At 55.6% G+C, this 11469-nt stretch overlaps 1 protein-coding gene across 4 annotated transcripts in view; it reads right to left on the bottom strand.

Annotated features, from left to right (window-relative positions):
- Nucleotides 1–10640, bottom strand: part of IGDCC4 (immunoglobulin superfamily DCC subclass member 4) — a 40238-nt gene extending 29598 nt beyond the window's left edge. For all 4 annotated transcript variants that reach the window (XM_045067447.1, XM_045067445.1, XM_045067446.1 and 1 more), the window contains exons 1-3: nucleotides 10515–10640; nucleotides 935–1279; nucleotides 201–342 (exon numbers count right to left, since the gene is read on the bottom strand). In XM_045067447.1, coding sequence (XP_044923382.1) covers nucleotides 201–342; nucleotides 935–1279; nucleotides 10515–10584 — 557 coding nt within the window. In that variant the 5' untranslated portion in view covers nucleotides 10585–10640. The remainder of the gene's footprint in view (nucleotides 1–200; nucleotides 343–934; nucleotides 1280–10514) is intronic.
- Between the last annotated feature and the right edge of the window lie 829 nt (nucleotides 10641–11469).

An 11469-nucleotide genomic window follows, 5' to 3' on the forward strand; every position in this document is an offset into this window, starting at 1 on the left:
CTTTGCAGGGAACAAAACTGCTTGCCCAGCTTCTCTTTGGGGCCTTAGTGAGGGAAGAGCCAGGCCACAGTTGGCTCCTAAGTCAGTTCGGGCAAATGGAGCTACTGTGGCTCTAAGAATCCTGGTTCCTGAGCACATGACGGGGCTCTCTCTGGCCAGCCTACTGGGACCCTCTCCCCACTCCCCCACAGGATACTCACCGAGGCTCCTCCGGCACTGGGACCTGGTCCTTCTCCCAGGTGATGACGGGAGCTGGCAGCCCTTCAATGTGGCACTCAAACCGAGCAGTCCCATTCTCCTCCACCACCTGAGACTCCGGGTGCAGAGAGAAGCCTGCGAGTGCTGGGGGCAAGGGTGGCGAGACACAGGCAGGGACAGAGGAGCACGGGAAAGGGGGGGGGCACACACAGTGAGACACACGTACACACACGCACACGGTGCATGCACGCACACGCAGAAACACGGGCAGTCGGGGGACAGAAACACAAGCAGGGCAAATTCCAGCCAACAGAGACAATTGAAAAGGCAGCAGGGGGATAAGAAGCGGTGATTACTGGTCAGACGCTGGGTCAGAATGAATTGCAGCGCCCCACGCCTAACGTCACCATGATTCAGACCACAGTAAGACGGACATTTCTCCTGGCCTAAAATGATTTCATGGTCATCTGTGCCTCTTGAGAACCACCGAGGGGGTCTGCTCCTGTGCCCCACACTCTAACAAGCCTTTATGGCAGGCTTCCCGGGGGAGAAACACGAAGAGGAGAGGTGGGAAGAAGGTAGCCATACCAGGAAGGGGCCTGCTGAGCAGGATGAGAGGCACGGGAAGGGGAGTGGGCTCAAGGTACAGGCCTGTGTGCAATGACTTAATGGGGATCCCACTTCCCACACCCCAGGCCTCCTGGGTCTCAGCTCGGCCCCCGAGGCAGGCACTTACTGGCGAGCTTGACTACTGCAGCCTGGCTGGCCACCACTCCCAGGGGGCCGTGGGCCAGGCAAGAGTAGCTGCCCTCAATGACCTCTGAGACGCTGGGGGCTGCCTCGTCACTGCCGTCGGGTGCGGGCGGCTGGGACAGCCACAGAGAGCCATTGGGCAGCAGGCGCAGGTGGTCGTGCTCTGGCAGGGCGCCTCCGTCCTTGCTCCATGTGGTGCTGGTGGGGGGTCCGGCAGCCCCCAGACTACAGGCCAGCACTGCAGTTTGCCCTGGGCCCAGGATCACTTCCAGTGGCCCCGCACCACAGCTCAGCTCCACGGTCGTCTCCTGGGGCCACAGCAGCTCCCCTGCACAGAGAGGGCAGGTCCCAGGGCCATCAGCATGTGTCCTCCCACCTCCCCCAGTCTCTAGAGCCTGAGTCATCCACCCAGGGGCTGGGGCAACTTAAAGAATAACAGGTCTCATGGAGAGACCTGAGTCTGGATCCCGGCTCTGCCCCTCCCCACTGTACTCTTGGGCAGTCTGCCACTCTTCTCTGAGCTCACCTTCCCAGTTTCCTCATCCACCAAAAAGCACAGTGCCTCGCAACTTTCCTCGTAACAGTCAAAAACGAGAAACAACCCAAGGGCTCATCACCTGGTGAATGGATAAATATCTCACTCAGCCATCAAAAGAAATGAAGTACTGATACTTGCTTCATGGAAGAACTTTAAAAAACTTTACACTAAGTGAAAGAAGCCAGTCACAAAATGATACATATTCTATGATCTCATTCCTATGAAATGTCCAGAAGACGCAACTCCACAGAGGCAGAAAGTAGGTTAATGGCTGCCAGGGATTGGGGAGAGGGAAGAATTAGAAGCGAGGGACATGAGGTTTCTTTTTGGAGTGATAGGAATGTTCTGGAACTAGACCATGGTGATGGTTGTACAACCTTGTGAGCATACACAAAACCACTGTTGTGTACACTGTGGTGTGTGTGTGAACTGTATCTCAGTTTAAAAGGACCCAGGAATTCCTTCCTTTCAGGGCTGTTGTAAGACGCAGGGTAGGAAAAGAGCACAGGACAGTGCCTGGCCTGGCACAGAATTGGCTTTCAGTAAGGTCCTCCTTTCCTGGAACCTTCCAGATCATCTTGACCACGATCACTCAACCTACTGTGCCCCGGTGGCAGGCAGGGCTGAGCACTCCTTCCTACTGCTCGATTCTCCTAGGCCATTCAGCAAGCCAGAACCTGTCTCCAGGGGCCCCAGCAGGGCCTGCAGCTCCAAAGCTATCCCCTGCCACCAAGGGAAGAGTAAGGGGAAAATGGAGGAAGGGAAGGTCATTCCAGGGTCAAGGCAAAAACACACAAAGGCCAATGCTTCTCATTTTAACCAACATGTTGACAAGGCCCAGTCGCCATTATTCACAGAGAAATGGTTGTTTCCCCAGTTGTGTCGACTAGAAGGCTGGCCTGCTGCCTTCCTGTCCCATACAAGCTCAATGGTCCGAGGTCCCTTTTCATCTTCTGACCTGACACTTTGCTTAAAGGCGGAATGGCACATCTGAGAGTGAACCCAAGACAGAGGTGAGTACAGTGGCACATCCTTACTATGAGACAGGTCTGGACAGACAGCCTTGGGAGGGCACGCAGAAAGCCAAAGGGGTTGGGAATCAGGCAACCGCTCAGTTCTGGACCTGGCTCTGTCACAGGCCGGCTGTGTGGCCTTGGGCCAGTCACTTCTTCTGAACGTTAGTTTTACTCAAACGAATCAGGTGATGTGTGAGATTCTATGCTGTTAGGATGATTCAGTGAATAGTCACACCTGGATATACCTATTCCTGAGCAAACCTACAGAACACCATCTAGACTCACATATAAACAGTAGATACACAACCTTCCACACCTGAACACGCACACCCAAGTTTCTGCCACACTTGTCAAAACCCGGACATATCTGTGCCCACACTTAGAACCCTTGTCTGTCCCCAGGCTCTCTTCCCAGCACTCCTGAAGAGAAACAAGACTGAGCGGCAAAGAGAAGTCCCAGCTGGCCGAGATACGGAGGCCAGAGCCGAAGCGAGGCTCTGACACTACTTGCCAAGGATGGAGAGACCAAGGGGGCCCAAACTGGGCCTCTGCCTCTCTTAATTCATCGGGAAGGCTCTACTTGCCCCTCCCACTGCTTGCCTGGGCTCAGCATTACTAATGGGTGCAGGGAGAAGGCAGGCCTTGTCCTCACCCAGTCTCCATTCTGATAGGGGAAACCAAACTGGCATTCATGTCACTCGGGGCTGTTGGTTGTGGTGGAAAGGGCCCTAGACCTTGGGACAGAAGATTTAGTTTCCAATCTTGCTGCTCCACCTACCAGCTGTTTAACCTCTCTGGGCCTTAGTTTCCACATCTGTAAAATGAAGGCGACACTACCAAGCCTGTGTGCCTGTGAGTGAGGAGTAAACAAGATAATGGATGTCAGCGCCATCAACCGTGGGACGGAGCTCATTCTTTAAAGGCACTTCAGAGACTGTCCAAGTATTTGGGGTTTGGGGTTGTTTTTTGCTTGTTTGTTTGTTCTTTTTTTTTTTTTTTAATGCAAGTTTTTTGTTTTGTTTTTTTTTTTTAAACTGTACCAATGCTAATTACTGTTCTAACAACCAGTCCCTTCTACCTCTGCGGCCCTCGATTCTAAGATTCAAACACAGGGTAGCGGGGAGGCAAGCCCGGGCTCTCAGCCCAGCGGCTTCCAATTGCCTGGTTCCAGCCGCTGAGCACTCAGTTTGCACTTCAGGGGAGAAAAGCCCCACATGACACGAATCCCTGAGCCCTCCGGCGGCCTCCCCGCCCCCCACAGCACGTCCGGGGCCTGGAAAATCCCCTGCCGCGCTGAACAAACAATGTGAACAGTGGGGGCCCGAGCAGCTGCTGGGTATGTGAGCAGCCTGGGCTCTGGCGGGCAGGACGGCAGCCAGAGAGGCCGGTGGCTGGCTGCGGAGCCCAGAGGAGGCTCCGATTCCCTTCCTGAATATTCATGGATCAGCAGATGTCTGGCTTCCCCACCTCTGAGGAGCCCAGCGCCCAACAAGGTAGCACAGAGAAACCAACAAGGATGTAGATGTGCAGAGAACCAGGGTCCCCCTCGGAGAGGACCCTGGTGGTGGAAATGTCCTGGAAGCTGGGGATTCCTCACTGTACGTAAGTGGGGAAACTGAGGACCAGAAAGGGGTGGGGGTCTCCTCTCCCTGGGAGACAGTGTGGGAAAACCATCCTTTGATCTTCTGGGGATGAATCCAGCACTGACAAGAAAGTTGCTCTAGAGTAAGAAAGAGGGTTCTCTCTGCCTCAGTGTCCAGCCCAACTTCTGTGCCCAGGACATGCCCTCCTCCCCGCCCCGCCTCCCCCGCCCCCCAGGCTCAGCTTCAGTGCCAGCCCTCTGTGAGGCCGCCCCTGCCTGTCCACTCCCCCCTCCCAGGAAGCTTTATATGTTTCCTATCACATAGCCACTTTGCAGGTCCCTTCGCCATCCCTCCTCTTGCCTAGATGGACAATAGGGTTTGGGCGGTGGAGGGACAAGCCTTGGTCAGGGTCCTCCTGGGTCATTTGCTATATGGCCTTGGGCCTGCAACTTGTCCTCTTTCAGCCTCAGTTTCCTCAGCCTGAAAAGGAGAAGTCTCCACTATTCTCATTTTTGCCAAAATTCTCCCAGCAGCAGAGGGGAACGTAGGTAGGAGCCTTGCTGATGCCCCAAATGTTTTGATTTTTAAACCTTTGGCACATTTTTGCATTCTTCTCCATTACATAGCAATGTTTCCTTTAACATAAATGTGGTTCCTACACCACCAGATCTTTTCGTAAAAGTGATGCTCTGAGGAGTGGACCTTGTTTGTCCAGTGGCTTCCCGGCCACCCCTTTCCTGCCACCCCCGGCCCACTGCCATGGCTGACCCCCAAAGCCCTTCCCACAAGCAGTTCTCAGCTGTCCCTCCCAGGACTGGAGACACAGTGGACTCTGGCTGCCCACCAGCTTTCTGCCTCGATGGGGACAATTCCTTCTCCTCAGGCTCCTTGGTGAGACCTTGTCAGAGACACAGAGCTTCTATGCTTGGGGGCCTTGAGGCCATCTCTCAATCTTTCCTAACAGATTATTTTACCCACTTACAGGATAAATTAGATTTTATGAGGCCAATTAGAACCCAGACAGAGAGGAGATTTGCGGCTGAGCCCCAGGGCCCGCTCAATGCTGTTTCGTGGGGTTAGTGGGGCCTGGTGTGAGCCAGGGTCCCATTTTCCAGTAAACTCTCAGGAAAGGGGCCAGTGGGTGGGGGAGGGGAAGACTCCTTCCCCCACCCCCCACCTTGGCCACTTCCCTTACCACACACTGATCCCCTCCCACCAACAGCTGGAAGGAGAGCTTGGGACAGTTGCCTGGGACACCGGGAAGGCTGTACAGTTCCCTTCATCTGTGCTCCTGCGAGGCCCAGCCTCAGTGGACTTGACAGCAAAGCCACACTCAGCTCCTGCCTACCTCCTGATCCCTGCGTGCCTCTGTCCCCACTGGACCAAACCACTTTCAGCTCTCTGAGAGCTCACTGCTGTTCCATATATTGTTTCTGCTGCTCCCTCTCCCCACAGTAGCTATGCCATCCCAGGGTCTGATTGAGTTGCTTCTCCTTTTTCTGTCCCATAGGACCCGGGGCACCTTGGCCACTGCAGTTATTACTTGAGGTTTTACACTTTCTTTTCTCCCCTATCAGGCAACAAACTCAGCATCGTATCCTAGTCAGCTTTCTAAATCTCTAGTCCCAGAAACAGTGCTTGGTATACAGTAGGTGCTCAATAAATATTCTTTGAACACGTAAGTAGACACGTGGAGACTTTTCCAAGCCTCAATTTCCTTATCTGTAAAAATTACAGGAACTCCCTTAAGGGCTGGATGTGTTGGGAATAATACATGTGGAAACTGCCTATCTGGCAACTAGCAGACACTTGACGAAATGCTTAAAAAGCACAGGGACAGAACAGCAAACTCACACTGAAAAAAACGCTGTACTTCCACATTACCAGGACTAGGAAGCTCACTACCTCACCTGTTCTCCTGCCATATGGCTCATATGATTCAAAATAGCTTTCTTTTGTGCCCACCTTTCTCTCCCTGTATGCTCTGATTAGTTGCTGGAACTTTGTCCTCCAAACTATATGACAAGGTAATGAGCCTCTTATCGAACCATCCAGAAGTCTTAGCTCTGCACCAGCTCACATGCTCAGGTCTGCATCTGAAACAGAGCTTACTGCGCCTCTGCTTCTCTCACCTCAGTGACCCGAAAGCCCCTCAAATCCTGAGGGCATAGCCTCAGCAGTGAGTAACGAACAGCCCACCTAGCCCAGAATACAAGGATTCTATTTCTCTGCATGTCAGGGCCAGAACATTATCTCTTGGGTTTTCTTCCCAACCCCAGCTCCTAGCACCCTCCTCCCACCAGGCTAGGGCTGGGGTCCTCCTCCATCAAAGCTGCTCTTACTCCTCCTCCCCTCTCCCCATCCTCCAGGGAGCTGGGAGCCCCCCAAGCCCACCTGGCAATGACATCTGTTCAACATCTGGAATTCTGTGTCAAGTCTGGTTGCTGTACCTCAGAAACCGTGGAGGCCGAACAGAAGGTAGCGGATGGGGAGAAGCGCAGAAGGGTGAATTCCAGAGCCCAGACTCAGACACACCAACTGAGGGAGGCCAAGCACAAAGCTGGTAACTTCTCATGTGAGGGGGAGGGGGTGCAGAGAGACCAAACTTGGGTATTTGTGTATCAAATCCAGGAAAGGTATGGCTCCAGAAGCCAAGAGACTGGTTCCAGTCCCAGCTCAGTCCCTAGCCATGCAACTTTGGGATGTCACTCAGTTTTCTCATCTGGAAAATGGGTTCATGTTAAAATTATTTCTAGGGAGTTGGGTGAGGGATGGGCTAAGTAGATGATGGGCATTAAGGAGACACTTGCGATGAGCACTGAGCTTTATATGTAAGGTGGCGAATCACTAAAGTCTACATCTGTAACCAATTTTACCACATACGTTAAGTAAGTAGAATTAAAATAAAACTTAAAATTAAAAAAAATTATTTCTAAGTTCCCTTCAGTGCTGACATTGGATGACACTCTAATTGTGAGAGAGCTTAACTTGAAAAAGTTACCTTTAGGAGAAAGGAACTGGTAATTTACACACAACACATGATGAATTGGGCCATGAAACTACCTAAAAGTCAGATAACTTCTGGAAAAAATTCACTGTTAAGAGAAACTTGTTTGACCTGGTTCCTAACCTGGAGATGGAATCAGAGAGGGCCACGCCAACTGAGGTAGGTCTCTGAGTTTCTAGGCCGAGAAAGAGATGGGGGTGAAGGAACTTTCCTGGTAAGGAGAAAGCAGCTGTCATGTTCTGTGAGCCTTCCTATGTAACAGATCTCTGGCACCACCACCCCCAATTCTGATTCAGTGGAGGGGAGAGCCCCACATCTTGCACTGATAAAAACCAGCACTCAGCAGGGGTACCTGGGTGGCTCAGTGGGTTAAGCCTCAGCCTTTGGCTCAGGTCATGATCTCAGGGTCCTGGGATCAAGCCCTGCATCAGGCTCTCTGCTCAGCAGGGAGCCTGCTTCCCTCTCTCTCTCTCTCTCTCTCTCTGCCTGCCTCTCTGCCTACTTGTGATCTCTCTCTCTCTGTCAAATAAACAAAAGTCTTAAAAAACAAAACAAAAAACCCCAGCACTCAGCATTCTACCACTACCCCAAGACAGGAGTCCCATTCCTATAAATCTCCCCAGTTCCCGGTCCCTGGCTAGAACAGCGTTGGGGGACATCAGCCCTGTATTCTGCCCAGTTCAGGTTGCTGAAGTGTCTATTATTCTGGACCTCCCCCTCCCTGTCGGCCTGCAAACTCAGTCTATCCTCAGATCCTACTGATTCTACTTCCTAAATACCTCTAGAAGCCAGCTACCCTGGCCACACCAACTGCCATGATGCTTGTTGCCACCATCCTCTCTTCTGGAATACTACAACAGCCTCCCAGGAATCTGGAGCTTCCTGCCTCCAGCCCTGCCCAACTGATTCTCCACACTGGCTGCAGTGAGCTGATGCAAAACTGATCTTAAAACTTGCCAAGGGGGGCGCCTGGGTGGCTCAGTGGGTTTGGCTTCTGCCTTGGGCTGGGGTCATGGTCTCGGGGTCCTGGGATCAAGCGCCATGTTGGGCTCTCTGCTAGGCGGGGAGTCTGCTTCCCTCTCTCTCTCTCTCTCTGCCTGCCTCTTTGCCTACTTGTGATCTCTCTCTGTCAAAAAAATAAATAAAATCTTAAAAACAAATAAACAAACTTGCCAAGGACTCACAGTGGGGAGCTTTCAGGCAGAAACTTTGGTGGGGCTTATCAGGCCTTTCAGAAGCCCCTTCACCCTTCACTTTGACACTCTATGGGCTCTGTCCTATCCAGCTCCAACCTCTCCCACTCTCACCCTGTGCTCTAAACTCCAGTCAGAGTTAGCTGCATTCACTGGTCTAAATGAAGTCACCTTGGAGCACCTATACATGTGGTTCATATGGCTCTCCTACAGGGCTAGCTGACCCTCTGCACTGAGCTCAATTATTCATCACTTCCTAAAGATGCCTTTCCTGACTTTTCCAAACCCTCTGTCAGTCTCCCCCACACCACACTGCAAGCTCTGCGTTAGGAGCAAGGTCTGCCTCCGTATTTACTATATTCCAGGCACCAGGCACATGCTAAGTCAAAAAGGGAGCTCAGTAAATATTTGTTGAACGAATGAATGAATGAATGAATGACCTTGGTCCAGATTAGGATGGCTAGTCAGAACGCTATAGGACTGTCTCTAGGCCTGTTAAGCTTTGCACACTCAACGGGTTTGGGAGACTGAGAGCGAGTAGCCTAGTTGCTTTAGCCATGCATACTGCTGCCCAGGGAGCCCCAGCTCAGGGCCCTGCCCCTGCCTTGTGCACTCAAGAGCAGCGAGAGGCCAGGTCTCAGAGGCAAACTGAGCCCCCTGCAGGAGGCCCCACCGGTATACTATAATGATAGAGAGTAGTTATTAGCCCTCATCCCACTAGGCTGGGTGACTCTGAGCCCGTTCCTGGAGCTCCTGGAAGAGCGTTAAGAGGGTAGGCACAACTATTCCTTAATCCCCTGGGCTCCTGGAGGGCTGAGGCCTCTCCCTCACTTCCCCGCCCCCTTCACCTGACAATCCCTTGACTTGAGCCAGGGCTGGAGAGGGGCGTGTCTTTGTCCGGAGAATAGGGGTCCGAGCATTTCCCGGCACTTTCCCACCCGCTGTTTGGGTTTCCTGGAGATGGGCCTGGGCCGGCCAGACGGAGGCTCCTTCCCCTCAACGCCGTCCCTGCCTCCCTCCCACGTGGCCTGGCTGAGTCTCTCTGGAAAGCCGCAGCAGCTGGAGAGAAATCCCCCTCCCCACCCCCACCTCCAAGTCCCTCCCCGACTCGCCCCGGACACATCCTCAGCTCCCCCCTCGGCAGGGAAGGCAAGAACTAAGCGAACAAAGCGGGCAGCCCATCCCCCTCCCCAGCCCTGCCACCTACCTTCCCCAGGGGCCGTCCCCTAAACGCACACAGCACGGAAAGCGAGAGAGCTGGAGTGGAAGAGGAGCCCTAGGCACAGAGCACTGGGATTCCGTCACCCCAGTCCCGGCCCTTTCTCCAGAGTGGATAACTCTCTTACCTCCACCCCAGCCCGGCACTGGGGTGGGGGGCTGGAAGGAGGCCTTGCTGACCTGGGCAACGCTTTCCTGACCTGTCCCTGGTGGGTGGGTCAGGAGTGACACGCGTCCCATCCCGAGAGCAAGTGTTGGACAAGTCCACGAAAGCAACTGGTTTCCTGCCCCCCTCCCCCAGCCCGCTCCGAGCCACGGGTTGGGGGAGCGACACTAACCACCCAACCCCCTGCCCCAACCAGCCCCAGGGACCACACCCACTGGGCAAAGTTGAGTGTTTTATCACCTCTACCCCCAGTCAATCCTGAATCGCCTGCCCAGTCCCCCCCAACCACGGGCAAGGACACTCCCCAAAAGCCAAGGCCAAATATTAGCTCAGACCCATAAACACAATTACACACGATCTCGACACAAATGGAGGTGCTGACACACACACCCCCACACCCCTCCTCTTTCACGCACTCAACCCAGGGACACGCGCGGGCAAGAGAGCCCGCCCGGTGCAAGCCACCAACCCCGAAACCACGGCCCCACGATGCCACGGCGCGACCGTGACACGCACTGCGGACACGTACGCCCGCAGAAGCCCCCCGTCCCCACCCTCCGAGCGCGCGCGCACACACACTCACACTCACGACTCCGCAAACCAAGGACACACACCCCCTGCGGCCAAGTGCGTGCCGCAGCAGCCCCCACCCCCCACCCCCGGCCACAGCTCGCAGACCCCAAAGCGCAGGCATCACGGGGACGGGCCGCTCTAGCCCCGCGGCCCCGCACTCGCTCGGGACCCGGGACGCACGCCAGCCCCATAGCCCGGCTCAGCCCCGGGGCGCGGGCGCACCGACAAGCCGCAGCCGCTCGCGCCACTGCCGCGGCGCCCGCCCTTACCGCGCGCGGCCAGCAGGCAGAAGGTCAGCGCCACGAGCCCACCGCCGCGGCCGGCGTCCCCCCGCGCCATGGGGCCCGGCTCCGGCCGCCGCCGTAGCCGCCGCCGCCGCCTCCCCGCGCCACGGCCGCCGCCGCCGGGGGAGGGCGCGCCGGGCGTCAGTGGCCCGGAGAGGCGCGGCGCCGCGGGCGGGGGCGCGGCCTCGGGGGCCCGGGCCTGAGCGGGGGCCGGCGCGGGGGCCGGGGCTGCCGCCGCCTCGCCCGCCCCTCCATCGCCATCTTGGGCGAGCAGCCGGGGCGGGGGCGCCCAGCGAGTGCGGCCGCCGGGCCCGCCGGGGACCCGGGCCCCGCGCACCGTGACCCCGCGCGGCGCGGGGCTCTGCTCCGCCGGGGTCTGCGCCCCGGTGCCTCGCCCTCTCCGGGTCGCCTTGGGCCTCAGCTGGGCCGCTGGTTTATGGGTCTGTTTGTCCCTTGGACTCCCTGTCTCTAGGTCTCTTTCTGCCTCGGTCTGTCCTTTTCATCTCCCCGTCGCTGCTTCAGGGTCTCCTCCATCTCGGTTCCAGGCTCAGGGGCGGCAGAGTCAAGGTCTCTGCCCCGCGGGCCCATCTTGCCATTCGAGCCCAGTCCGTTATAGCCCAAATCCTGGCCTGAGTCCTCGTTACTGCACAGGCTGCTCCAGGAGACGCACTGAGGACAGGACAGTATCCTCCTCACCCTCATTTCCATTGCCTTTCCGGGCTGGAAACTTCTTTTGGGTTCCTCCTCTTCCTCTTGGAATAATCAAACCGGCACGAGGGTGCTCTGCCCCAAGCACTACCACACCTCTCTACAACCCTGGGAGGGACAAGGAAGGTTTGATTGCTCCCATTTACACACGGGGAAACGGAGGATGGAGGAGGTGAAGTGACTTGCCCAAGGACATGAGGCTAGGGAGCAGTAAATCTAGGATCAGAACCCT

This window comes from Mustela putorius, unplaced genomic scaffold, assembly GCF_011764305.1.
Source record: "Mustela putorius furo isolate JIRA1106 unplaced genomic scaffold, ASM1176430v1.1 tig00003896_pilon_pilon_pilon, whole genome shotgun sequence".
In the NCBI taxonomy this organism is placed as follows: domain Eukaryota; kingdom Metazoa; phylum Chordata; class Mammalia; order Carnivora; family Mustelidae; genus Mustela; species Mustela putorius.